The sequence below is a fragment of the Stylophora pistillata genome, chromosome 1 (assembly GCF_964205215.1).
Source record: "Stylophora pistillata chromosome 1, jaStyPist1.2, whole genome shotgun sequence".
NCBI classification, from domain to species: Eukaryota; Metazoa; Cnidaria; class Anthozoa; order Scleractinia; family Pocilloporidae; genus Stylophora; species Stylophora pistillata.
This window is the reverse complement of record NC_142519.1, coordinates 46,079,113-46,092,522: the sequence shown is the minus strand read 5'-3', so window position 1 is coordinate 46,092,522 and position 13,410 is coordinate 46,079,113. Positions and strand designations below refer to the sequence as shown.

The window sequence follows — 13,410 nt, the reverse complement described above, 5'->3', positions numbered from 1 at the left end:
AATTCTTAAAAAGTATTCAAAGGCTCAAGTGAGAGACAATGTTTGTGTGTTCTCAGTTTTAATTTAAGAGCAAGTTTGTTTCCTCGCCCTCTTTGATCTCTCAAGAAAAGTTGTGCCTTCTAACTTCTATTAACTTGTATCTTTAGTGACAAGAAAGTGAAAGGACGAACTCGGCTCATTGGCGTTCTTCAATGGATAAATGAAGGACGTCAGTGCACAGTTCTGTACAACCTATTTCGGTTTACATCTAGATTCCACAAAAAGAGGAATTCCAAATGATCTTTGATCCTTAAATCGAACGTCTAGTTGTGTCTTTAGCGACACGAAATCACAAGAACAAAAGCTTTTCATCAGCGGTCTTCGAGATTAAGGAAATGCAAGGATCTGTAGAACCTCCATCTGCATGATTCCTTGAACCCTGAGTGAAGAGAATTCCTAGTTATCTTTGATTCATCAAACGTCTACCTATGATCGTGTATCTTAAGTGACATATAATCGTAAGGACAAATTAAATTCGGTTCATCAGCGGTTTTGGATAGATTAAACATTGACGAGTACAGTTCTTCACAACCTATATCTGCATTAATTATTAATCCTGAGAGAAAAATAATATAGTTATTAAAGAACAGTACTGATCTTTAAAATAATTCGTACTGATCTTTGATTCTTTTCACCAGTAGCCTTCGATGGATAAGTGGCTGTTCTGTACGACCTGCAGTTCTTTACAACCTACTTATTCTCCTCACTCAAGTCGGCCAGGATCATTTCTCCTGTCACCTAATTATAACTCGTCGTTGTAAACCGAGCCGGCCAGTCCATACCCACCTACTGCGTAAAGTATTCCAAGTCCAATGACAGGCATCTCCGATCGGCCGTACCTCCGAGAATAACAGAATTTAAGAAAAGAAGTAAACAGAGGCTGAGGTACACTTGAGTATCGCTTAAAATGAAACAATGGAATTAAAACTGATGGTAACATGCAGCCACAGAGAACCAGAATCAGCGATCCTCTGATGGATGCACTAGTTGTAGACACTTTCCAGTTTTCGCCTCTTTATTGGAGCAGAAACAAGATATTTCTATTAGGAATAACCGATACTTCCACACAATGTTGGGGCAATAAACATGGCGATTCGCAACCATAGAGCCTTTGAGGCGCTTGGCTCTGAACGATAATAACGTGAAATTGTCCGTGTAAATGAAAAAGCAAACGCTCCAGCTATCCGTGAGTCAGCATCGAAGGGTTCATATCCTTTTTTTCCAGACGGCAATTTTTTTTATTGTTATTATTGTTAACTTTCAAGCAAGGTTTTCGATCATCCCCGTTAGGCCTAAACGTTTGGTCCGTAAGGCGTCCCATGCCGGAAGCATGCCGTACGGTATTATAAAATTCATATATGGTTAATGATATGTCCCAGTAAACTTTGTTCACCCCCATCTACCCTAACTTAGCCTTATTCTGCCACGTTAATCCATATCTATCCTGGATATCCCATATTTAGCCTCGTTTAAACACGTTCACCCACATTTACCCCAACTTAGCCCGGCATGTTCTACCTTATCTACCCTGAGTTAAACACGTTCAGCTATGGTTACTCACATCGACTCTTAGTCAGCCTCATTTCTGAATCCGTCTTGCTGGCCCAGACCTGCCTATTCTGACACGTCTACCCTCATCTACCCTAAGTTAAGCACTTTTTACCATGTTTACCCTCATCTCCCCTAAGTTATCACGTTTTCCTACGTTAGCCCACATCTACCCTAGTTTCAGTTAGCATCGTTTTACTTAGTTGGCCCAAATTTACCCTAAGTTAACCTAGCCTTGCACTAACACGTTCGTCCCCATCTACTCTAAGTTAATCACATTCTACCAAGTTAACTCACATCCACCCCAGGTTAGCATTGTTTTACCTCATCGGAACTCTTCGGGATCAGAATGCCTCCGGGAATCTTCGTAACATCTTTGAATAGCCCCTCCTATGGTCAGAGTCCATTTTCAAATAAAACAGCCAAAAATATATATAAATATATTATCATTCAATTTTTCTTGAAATCTTCCAATTCAGATTTTAGAGTTCTAGAAGAAAAAGTATTCTAAATTTTTAGAATCGCGCTGGGTCAGAATGACTATCCCGAGCATAATAACGCTTTTGAAACTTGTAGAAAATTTAGAAAAAAGGTATCCAGTTTCCTCCTCACAACGGTGATAGGAACTAATTTCAAACCGTTATATTTATTGATTATGTCATACTATTTCGCAGTATACAAAGCCCATATCACTCTATGTACCATGAATAAGTTCATAGCTATCCACGTAAGCCAGGAGGAAACCGTGACAGCGATGGCCTCTTAAGCCGAGCCTATATTTACACTTATTTATTTTTTTAGTTATCGACTGTCCGCACGGCATGTACACGCATATAACAAATATATCAGTTCGTTCGTCACATAAAAACTTCATCGTAAGATATAACTTCTTCCGGGCATTCAGCGAGTAAAACGGTGCAAAATCCGTGTGCAATAATATTACAAGTGCGAAAAACGAGGGAGGGCCTAAGTCAGGTCGCGTGCAGAACGCGTTCATTACGCGACCAGACACAATCCTTCCTCGTTTTTTCACTACACCACAATCGCGTTGTTTACCATTGTGAATTCGTTTTGCTAATATTGATCGTCTGGAGCAGGCTATGTGAGGATGCTGAGCTTCGATTCTCTTCATGATTTGGGTTAAGCAGTAAGTCTACTTGTATCTCTCCCTTAGGTTGTTTTCATTCTAGATCTATTTTGATTGTTGTATACTCTCTCTTGCTTTCAAGATTATGACGTGAAATTCGATAGCAGTTGTTGTTGTTGTTGTTAGCATTATCGTCTATGTTTCTGTATCTTTATAAAACTTTTTAGACAACCATAAAGTAGCAAGATTGTTCCTGTATATGAAGGATTTCCGACAGAACTCCATTTACTTGTTGATTCAATTCGCAGGTTTTCGTTCTTTGCTCTTCGAGCCCTGAATTACTGCGAATATAGTTTATCGATGTACATGCGGGATGTCTTTGACAGCGCAGCACGCATTCAACGTCACTCCTTACACGGGAACGGCTTATCACGTAGCCAAGAAGTTGTTTTCCCGGAAACCGTCTGAAGATGTTGTTGTGCTTTGCTTCTGCAAAACAAAATCACGTTAACTTTAAACAAGAGAATAGCGCTTTAAATTAGGTATACGATGCTCTCATCAAAAGGAAAAAAAATACGTAACTCGAATCTGATCATAAGCGAACTGAACTAAATAAATACTTTCACTCTCAGACACTCGCGTTTTTCACGCGACTATCCAATCAGATCTTAAGGCATTGATACGTGATCATCCCCAAGTATGGGAAAATGCGAAAATTGGCCAAATATGCGGAGTTAAACATGAAACAATACAATAAAGAATTCCCTTTTTCACTTTCCGCTCTTGATTTAAAGAAATTTCAAATGAGTTGTTATTAACAAATTCTCAACCTTTCTGGCAAATAAATGCTTGCGGTTGGCTGCACGACTTGTCATTCCATCTTCCGTAAAAACTGCCATAACTTGTCATTTCTCCACACTTCTCATTCACTTTGTCAGGGGCGTTAGTGACCCAGTTTGCGAATTTTAGCTCTGTACCATCAACCCAGCGGAACACGTCACTTAAAGATAAGATTAAAAAAAAGGTAGGATATTAAGAAATGACTAAATAAATGATCAGACAAATGCTATGATGGAAGTGGAACTGTAGCGACAAATAATAATGGAAAAGCTGTAAAATTAGATGTACCCTTTAAAATTTACCCTTGCAATCATTAGCTATTCTGTTTCAGAAGGAACCCATCAATCAGTTCACTCACGAGAAATTCAATGAGGCGATAACACTGACTCCCTAAGCTATAACAAATTCCAGAAGCAATCCCTGTAAGGTGTTTTAATTTGAGACAAAGTGTCGGCCCATTGGCGAAGTATTCCTCATGCGATGCACAAATATCATGCATGTGCAGAGGTACTGCACATATCTACCTTTATCTACCTCCTCTTGGGTGAATAATTGCTGTTGTTATCATTACTGGTGATTTCCAATTAAGAGTCGAAAATATCGATCCCTACTTTGCATTAGTTTACTTTACATTAGTTTTGCTTTCCTTGGCCAAGAGATTGGTCCAGGAACCTCGTGCTATCCTTTCCACCGATTAGATTCAAAACTTAAACCAATCGCGAGTTGGTCACTCGTGTTTTCCCACGAATTTTTTTTTTTTAATTCACTTTACATTCCCATAGGCTCCTTGCGATATCTTCTTTTCTCTGATTGGCTGTTGTGATTTCTCCAGTTTTGGTTTTACGAGACTCAATTGAAATGTTCTATGTTATCATCATCAACATCATTACCATTACCATGATGATAAGTTTAATCATTAAATATAGTTAATGAATGGAATAATTTACCTAAAGACGTAGCAGAGGCAGAAACGCTGAAAATTTACAAGAACAGATCCAGATACCATTTTACTAATGTTTTAGGAAATTCTTTAACTGTTTTATTGTGAATTTTATTTAGAGGTAAATTTGCGTCCTTAATTATTTTAAGAGACAAACTTGAAAGGGATTACCTCTTTTGTCTCCTTTTCACCTTTCAATTGAATTTAAATTGTGAATATACAATAAATGTTATACTCAAATAACATACTCCTCATTTCTCAGTAGGCCGATCCAGAGAGTTTTTCCCTGAGCAAAATTGTTGTAAACAAACTTCTGTTTTATTCCATCGTGTATGGTCAGCAGATCTGCATCATAGCCACGGCATGTTTGTCTAGCTTTACTCCAAGTATTGCTCTCTGGGAAATATTTGATGCATATGGTCTGGTAATTTAGCCAGCCACTGTCACAAGGGTCTAAAAACAATGAGACAAAATAAAACCAAGAGAAAAAAAAAAGTAAGACGTTTGAGGAAAAAGAGCCGGGAAGATTTTTTAACCCTTTAATTCCCGTGAGTGACCAAGACGGTATTTCTCCTCGCAATAGCAATACAGCATCAAACCAAAAAGTGATGTGAATAAAGACAAAGAATAATTAGGGAATTGTAACTCGATCCAATACCAAATTCTCCAAACTATTTTCATAAGAATTACAGTCGAACCTCGATTATCCGGACTCGTCGGGACCTCGGTAAATAGTCCGGATAATCGAAAATATGAATATTAATGAGATGGAAATGTAAACAGAAGGTATACTGTAAAGAAAACATCAGTTTCATTGTGATATCTACACAGCCTGTATGTATTTACAAATAACGCATCAGAATATTTCTTTGTCTCGTCGCACTTGCGAATTTTGAAAAGCGCACAGGATAATATGCTGTTTCAACAGTCTTTTGAAAGGATTATTGGGCTTTTTGCAACTCTGAGTTTTCAAGATCACAACTATTCATGAAAAAAATTGGGACCAGAGAAAAAAGTCCGGTTCTCCTAACTGTCTGTATACGGCAGACAGTTAGGAGAATCGATAATGAGATCGTAAGGGTGAAAAGGTTAAAAGAGAAAATTTTAGAATGAAGACACGTATTTTTCTCTTATACGTGTGAATAAGAGTTCGAATACATTCATCGATGCAAGTGTTATATGAAAGTTAATCTGCGATTTGCGCAGTTATACGGGACATTATGAAGAAGAAAGCTAAAATATAAAAATTCAAACTGTAACCTATAGATATACAACGTAGATATTTCCAAAATGTCATGGTTTCTCACCAACAGGAATCTTGTATACAAGTCACTTTCTGTTCCCTATAGATGTGATTATATGTATAGTTCTTTGTTCGTTTCAATAAAGTTTGTTTTATAATGACTTAGTTAAACCTCAATGACACAAAACTATGCAAGTTGTTCAAATAAAAACATATGATATTGGCCAAATGTTTGAAAGAGAGCATTTCGAAGAGACTCACCATGAATATGCCTCCAATAAAGGAAAGCCGATCTCTTTTCAGCTTGTTATGGTGATAGAAAATTAATAAAAAGTAGAAAAATGACTGACTTGTGCGATTCGGAACGAGGCGGGAAGAAAAACGAGGCTTTTTTAGATAAATCGAGTTCTGTCTGTATATAAGCTAAATGCAACAAGCGCTATATTTTCAAAACTTGGGAACTGAAAACGACTGTATCTTATCTTGAACACACATGGAAAACATATCACTTTACACTGCAACCTTCTTAAATTCATTTTAACGGGCTTGTGAACTAAATGACCAGAACTGACAAGCGTAACTAAGGGGCTATGAAGAGCTTTAAAATGCTTTTAGTGACTGTAATTCTTCTCTAAAAGAACATGTTTTGAGCTAAGTCGACACTCTACGAATTAGATCATCTGTTAGTTATTAATTTTACCATGACAAAAGAAGGGAGGATTAAGAAACATGACTCGATATATCATTTTGATAAAAGATTTGGCAAACAAAACTAATGAACTGGACGTGAAAGTGATCTTTAATTTCAAAGATAAAATTAAACCCAACCAAACAGCCAAACGACGGAGGTGAAACCACTTTTTAAGAGAAATCAAAATTCACTGGGCTGAACTTGTCAGCAGTGATACGTCAGCTGGGCAAGATGTAGGTTTCCCATAATGAACAGAGCAAAATAATATTTTAATATTTGTTTGAATTATTTTCTTAAAGATATGAAGATGAATAAAAATATGAATAAATAAGGTATATGAACTCGTCTTTGCTTATTTTCAAGTTTAGGCGAAAAAAAGAATATTTCTAAAATACGGTACGTCAGATGTAAAAAGAAAAGAATTAGATAATGAGCTTTGCTCATGACATTGTCATGATCAAATATTAAGTAAATGAATTCGTTTGCTCAAGAAAGGGGGAGAATTTTCCTAAATGCTTAACACCATATTTCTAGTGGAAAATTAAGATGAGGTGAGACGTCTTGGAAAATTAATGATCTTTAAGACTAAAGCTCGTCGCTAGGGTATAATTCCACAGTAGTTAAATCATTTTCGAGCAAAATTGAAAGAGGTTATTTTGCCTTTACGTACTTTTCCTTTTTTTAATGGGTCGTTAATTCGTTTGCTGATTTTTATCCCTACCTTTGCCAGTGAAAGATAAAGCAGCGGTATAATTCTGAAGTAAAGAACAAAATTCAGGAATGAAAATATGTAGTTATTCAGCTCGTTTAATCAGTTTTCGGAACAGCAACAATGTCGTGGTAAGGTCTGTTTGACTTACCCCTGCATAAAGACAAAACATCGAAGACAACAACAAAACGTGCACGGTATAGTGAAATTCCATTATAAAATACACTAAAATCCCTTTTTTAGTGATGCATGGAGACGCATAAGATCTTCAAACTAAAACCATAACAGCTCGCAGCATTTTGTTCCTGAAAATTTCAAAAAAATCTCCCTCCATTTCCAATGCGGGTTACATTTCTGCCGGCAGCTGTGTTTAAAGAGTGATTTTATTTCAAACCAAAGTTTACTTTGGCGTCTTGGATATATCACTTACTTTTGATTTCTTCTATTGAGCAAGCGATTGGTCAGCAAATGACATATTTGTGATTAACATTCAAGTACTGATGGCTAAGATTGACAGGAACCTGTTCCGCTCCCAACAGGAATTTACTATAAACGATTACGGCTCTCCTCGCATTACATCGATGTAAGAAAAAACTTCTCGGCCAATAAAACAAGTTCCCTTTGACAAGTGGCGAATCAATCTTTTAGCCTAATTTGTATTCCATTTTTTTTTTCCATTTGTATTTCTATCATAATAATTGCACAGGCGTACATATTACGGAATCAGACGTAGACATTCGACAAACATTTCATTGGTATCTCTTCCAGATACATTTTGATTATGTCGTCTGATTGTCGGGTTTCTAAAGATTTGTACATTGTACAGGTGGAAGAACAATAGGACACGTAGTCCCCTGCTAGGTTCATCCACCTAATCCCAACCCACCCATCCGACCCCAGGGAAGGACATCCATCACACAGTAATCTCGTGCGTGGGAAATTAACTTCTCCTACCCCTACCCCTGCAGGAGACGGGACCTCCATTTATTCGTCCCTATCCGAGAGGACTAGAATATCTAACCATTTCTTGATGTTATAGAAAGGTAGTATATTCTTCTGAATTATTTTAAGACATTGAGTGTTGGTCCGGCCGGGTTGAGTGTTATCCTAGAAAGAATCACTTTTTGGTAAAATTGACTGGACAACGCGGTTAACGGAAGTCATCATCAGCGTCGATGTCAGTCGATTGCCAGGTCCCCTGATACACTGAAAGAGATGCTAATTAGACAAACTTCTTCTTTTTCTATAGGAGAACTAATAAAAATATTACGAGCGTACTCTCACGCTCGCTACTGAGTCCTGTAAAGAGCCACACTGATTAATTACTGTTCGAAGAGTAATATACTGCTCAAAATGATAACCCCTTATTTAATGGTTAAACGGTGATTTTTCGATTTCTTAACGGTCGGCCCTGAACCCAAGATGGCTTAATTCGGGATAAGAACGAAAGCAAAACTTATAAGAGAGGTCATCTGGCAAATTCTAAGATCCAGGGAGGGGCTCATGTATAAGTCGGGGCTTCAGGGACTTTAGGGGATCTCATTTGAATAGCCCAGGGATAAATGAAGCTTGTATGGAGTTCCCCATGATTCAAATAGATTGCCCCTACTATTACCAGATTTCGATAATTGGCCAAGAAAAGCATACATGTAAGGAACATTTTTAAAACACGCCAAAAATATATTCCTCCACTTTTCTCCTTTTTTCTCCATGGATTATTACTCTCATTTGTACATACTAAGATTTAATTCTTGTTTAACGACAATTTCTATTCCAACATAATTAAGTCAAACTCTCCTAAATCGATCGTGAAAGATGTAAACGATATAAATTGCCTTGCCGATAGAAACGATGCAACACTGCCGACAGCAAATGAAAAATAACAAAATACTTGTCGATACTTAAAACCATAGTTAATGTTAAAACAAAACATTTCCAGCTTGAGGGTTTATAGGCATCCCTGTCTTTTCACGGATCGGAGCGAAGAAACTCATCAAGATACATGATCAATATCCTCGTTCTTTCCGTTGCAAAAATTATTTGAACAATTTTAAATCTCGCCGCTCTTTTTTATCATCGTTTTCTCTTCTGAGTTTCTGTTCTGCATGCTTTCTATTCCACTGAATCCTCCACAAAACTTCCTCAGTCACTCTTGTAAATAACTAGACGTACTAAACAGCGCCGAGTGCGGATTTTAATCATTTCCCGAACAGTTTGAAATGCGAAGCGCTACCAATGAAGGCTGAAGGAGAATTGCCTTGATCCGCTTCAAAGGTGAAAAAACATGATACGCGGCTCCTGATTAGACGTATTGTTTTCCTTACACGTGACAAAGTAATACGAGCCATTTGATTGGCTCTCGGCTTCTTCGACCAACTTGTGAATGAGGATTTATTTCGCGCCTTTCAGTATGTAAATCTCGGTATGTATATAATAAATTGCAATATCGTTTTTCGCTATCAGATATTCTTTCATTTAATAACTAACCACAGATTACATCGGAAGCCTGCTTTTATTGTGTACACAACATACATTCAAACTATAAATCAATTTACGACGATCATATAAAAAGACGCTTTCTTGGTTCCGTGCAGAATCACCTGAAAAAACACATACAAATAAACTTGTTAAAAAGAAAAGAAACGAACTAAGCTGTACAAGAAAAAGCAGAAAGTGTACAACTATTCTACCATAGTTAATCAGTACCTTTTTGATGTCAGCAAAATTGATTTAACATAGGACTGATGTTTAAGGCATTCCTTATAAAGCTACTCATTTGTTCAGTTAGTCTGAGAGCCTTCTTACCCATATAGAGCCTGTTTTAGATTTGTGAAAAAGTGGCTGATCCATTTTGCAGGGTTTGACCTATCACACAAATCTTAAAGTTCTTTCGCTTCCAAAATATATTTTTCTGAGGAGCTGAATGTTTTTGCATCACAGTAAGAAAGAATCGTTCCAAGTTTGGACAATTAGTGCTCACTCTAGGTTTTTCTAAATGTAATCGATAACAAGTTTTCCTAGTGTAAAAACCTCGTAATTATAAAAAATACCTTACCTAGGCTTCCCAGATGCATTTGGCAGTGCAAAGTGTTCTCAGTCCGCCTCTGTGTTTAAATAGCAGACAGAAATAGAAAAAAAACCATGCCAAAGTAGTGTTATGATGCACAGGTAGCGCTCACCCCCCCTCCCCATCCCCCTCCCTGTTGGCAGTCAATTTTCTTTAATCCCCCTTTAAACTGTTTTAGCGATGACTTAACCACCCCCTTCCCTCCGTTCTCCACGAAAACCATGGGATCCCCTAAATCTACCGACCCCCCCCAACCCTCTGCGACAATAAACCTCCCCGACCAACCGACCCCCTGCGACGACAATAAACCACCTACCCACCGACCCCCCGACCCACGCGATAATAAATAAAAACTGGTCTCTAGACTATATGCCGTTAAGAATCTTTCACGATAAAGTAAACTTTGAAAGTAAATATGCCCCCGTGCAAAACATGAACAAAAGAAGCAATTTATATTAATTTACGCAGAGCGAATACAAACTGTTTGCAGTGGTAAACTAAAAAGCACTTGTTCAGAAAAAAGAATTTTCCGGACACTCACGTCATTGCCGCCAGGTTGGTGGACGTAAACAATAGATCACTCATTAGCTCCATTTGTTTGTCCACCAGCATTTGTTCCTTTCACTATTGTTGATACCTTTTTCTCTAGAGATTGGTTGCAAACCACCTATTACTAGCTCTGTCTTTTAAATTTTTTAGTCGAAAATTCTTTCAGTTATGAGTCCAAGATTAATTAAGTGACATTCCAACCGTTTAAGATATGAAAAATTCGAAGCATTTATTTAAATTTAACATGATGTATGCATACTAATTTTGGCAAAATCTGTTTGAAACCTTGTCCTTGGTTTCCAAAAGGAATCAACTGGCTGACCGTTGATGAGGTAGCCTAAAACTAAGCTGCCGAAGAGATTCTAGTTCAGTTTTTATACCTGCAAATCCTTCTTCGTCCTCGTGGAACTGAGCATATACTGCTTGATAATCGTTGGCTCCAAGACGCCGGGCTGAAATATGGTATGAAGATTTTTTGAAATAGTGGGTTGGGATTTTTTCCAAACTATTGGGCCACTTTTAAGAAAACTTTTTGTGACTTCAAAATCAGCCACAGTTGGTCTGCAAGAGCTGCGTATTACCACAACGAGATAAGACGCCCGAACTACTCAACGTTAATTTAACCAGGATCAACTAAGCAGTGATCTTTTCAGGTAAGCTGCAATTCAAGAAAGTGCAGAAAAGAAGCCTGAAAAATATTCAGGCTTCGACGGAATTTGATCCCACTCCTCTAAGATAATACTTGGGTGCTATTATCAACATGGCCACGAAGCCAAACGCAAAGGCAGATCTTTTAGAGAGTTCTTCCACGATCATTAAAAAAAAAAATAGAAAAACATTCGTTACCTTGGCGGGTGAGATCTCGACGGCTGAGATCGCGGCGAAATAATTCACGGCGTGTAAGATCACGACGCGCAAATTCTCGGCGGGACAGATCTTGCCTTCTTGCTTCACGACGAACCATGTCCCGGATAGAACGCTTTTGACGATTGGAATCCTGACGCACCTCTCGTCGTTCTCGCAGTGCACAGCACACAGCGAGAACAACTGAGATGACCAGAAAAGACAACAAAATTTTGTTCATCTTCAATTGCTTGCCAGATACAAAACCGGGGGTGTCTCTTGATCAAAGTTGCTTGTGACAGAACGGGCGTTGATTTCTCAACTGACAAAATGAGGCTACACAATTCAATTTAACCTGTCAGTGCATAATCCGTGCTTTAATGCATTATCAATATTGTGCCTGAAACAAAGTCTTCAAAATCCAATGGCTTTTGTTCAGAGTTAGCAGAGCATGAATAGTTTTGGCGTAACCTTTCGCATATCGGGGCAAAAATTTAATGAGGGCAATGCAAATACGATAGAGGAATTAGACAAGTAATTAAAATGGTCTGTAACCGTTGAAGGGGAAGGATCACTCACGAAAGTCGCAATATGTGAAATCATTCGAGATTTTGCGGTTTGAACTAACTAATCAAAATAGCTGCTGGCTACGCAAAAGGTTTTGGCCAGCACACAGACAGGTTTTTATACCCTTAAAACCTAAAATTAGCATAAATATTCTCCAGACTGTTCTCTGTACATTTCCAATCGTATTTACAAATAGCACTTTATGGACGATCGAGAGCATTTCTAGTTTGCAAAACGTTTCTTTTATTCGTGTCAGCCTAATGATTGATTCAGCAGTGATATAATGAGCGCAGAGTAGATGACAGTCTTTCTGAGGGATCAAAGAATTAGCCAGAATATTTGATTGTTGGATTATTTTGTCGTTCCATCTCTTTCGATTAGTCTCCAATCTCCAGTCTCAGGGTTTTGTTTACATTTCGCCAATCAGCAACAACAAAAAAAAATCATTTCAGTTTCTGAGACTTATGGTTTCACAGAGGACACTTTCTTCATTTCAAGTAGTGTCGGTATTCAATTAATGCCATACCATTTCGTGCCAGGGCAGATCAGATCCCTGTCATTCTTCGGGGTTAAAAGATTAAAATTTTCAATGATGGGGGTTCTTTGTAGTTACATCTCTTAATTTTCTCGAAGCTGTTATTTAACTACCTCAATTATGCGATGTACGTTGACAACGCGAAGAAAAATTAGGTTTACATGAAATTAACGCGAAAAATCTAAAGAGAAAACAATGTGCGCCTATCTCTGTTTTACGCGAATTTGCAAACAATACAAACGTCTCAGCATATATATCTAAAGGGAAAAAAAAAGAGGCATCTCCAGTTAGTTTTAGCTCATTGTCATCATGTAGTTGCTTCTTAAATGCATATAGAGAACGAACTTCCTTGGATCCGGAATTTTTCTAGTGCCTCCGACCTATGACCTATGAGCCTCAAACTGTCAGTGCCTCAACAAGTGCTTTAATGCGTTATCATGAATTGTCCCTGAAACAAAGAATTCAACATCCAGTGGCTTTTGTTCAGAGTTAGCAGAGCTCTCAATATATATATATATATATATATACAAAGGTTGGGTCGTTTGGGGTGACCGTCTCGGTTCTCCCCCATCCTAGCATTAGCACTGCACTGATGAGGCCCAGAAGGCCGAAACAGTACTGTCTGCAGTTAGTTATATATATATATATATATATATATATATATATATATATATATCTAAAGGAAAAAAACAGCGGCATCTCCAGTTATTTTTAGCTCATTGTTATCATGTTGTTGCTTCTTAACTGCATAT

General features: G+C 37.8%; 2 protein-coding genes across 3 annotated transcripts; both read right to left on the bottom strand.

The window, feature by feature from the left end:
* Window positions 1-2,008: 2,008 nt before the first annotated feature.
* On the bottom strand, window positions 2,009-7,499 carry LOC111330318 (C-type lection lectoxin-Enh3). Its single transcript, XM_022935155.2, has 5 exons — window positions 7,249-7,499; window positions 7,110-7,143; window positions 4,703-4,907; window positions 3,505-3,674; window positions 2,009-3,163 (listed from the first exon to the last, which is right to left on the bottom strand). Exons 1-5 carry the CDS (start codon window positions 7,309-7,311, stop codon window positions 2,898-2,900), a joined length of 738 nt encoding a protein of 245 aa, XP_022790890.2. The 5' UTR covers window positions 7,312-7,499; the 3' UTR covers window positions 2,009-2,897.
* A 2,091-nt stretch (window positions 7,500-9,590) lies between these two features.
* Window positions 9,591-11,927, bottom strand: LOC111330312 (uncharacterized). Of its 2 annotated transcripts, none has more exons than XM_088759528.1 (4): window positions 11,560-11,927; window positions 11,094-11,165; window positions 10,148-10,201; window positions 9,591-9,697 (listed from the first exon to the last, which is right to left on the bottom strand). In XM_088759528.1, the coding sequence occupies exons 1-3, from the start codon at window positions 11,795-11,797 to the stop codon at window positions 10,191-10,193; spliced, it is 321 nt and encodes a 106-aa protein (XP_088615654.1). In that variant the 5' UTR covers window positions 11,798-11,927; the 3' UTR covers window positions 9,591-9,697; window positions 10,148-10,190. The 2 variants fall into 2 exon arrangements, with proteins under 2 accessions (XP_088615654.1, XP_088615650.1); XM_088759524.1 differs by having other exon boundaries at window positions 10,153-10,201; window positions 11,560-11,925.
* Between the last annotated feature and the right edge of the window lie 1,483 nt (window positions 11,928-13,410).

Bases quoted from the DNA above. Each gene is read 5' to 3' on its own strand.
- LOC111330318 (XM_022935155.2), bottom strand. From the start codon at position 7,311: ATGGAATTTCACTATACCGTGCACGTTTTGTTGTTGTCTTCGATGTTT. The intron at 4,908-7,109 runs GTAGGGATAAAA...CATTGTTTTTAG, and splicing joins TTTATCTTTCACTGGCAAAG to ACCCTTGTGACAGTGGCTGG. The intron at 3,164-3,504 runs GTTGAGAATTTG...TTTGTTTTGCAG, and splicing joins AGCATTTATTTGCCAGAAAG to AAGCAAAGCACAACAACATC.
- LOC111330312 (XM_088759528.1), bottom strand. From the start codon at position 11,797: ATGAACAAAATTTTGTTGTCTTTTCTGGTCATCTCAGTTGTTCTCGCT. The intron at 11,166-11,559 runs GTAACGAATGTT...ACCATATTTCAG, and splicing joins TCGAGATCTCACCCGCCAAG to CCCGGCGTCTTGGAGCCAAC.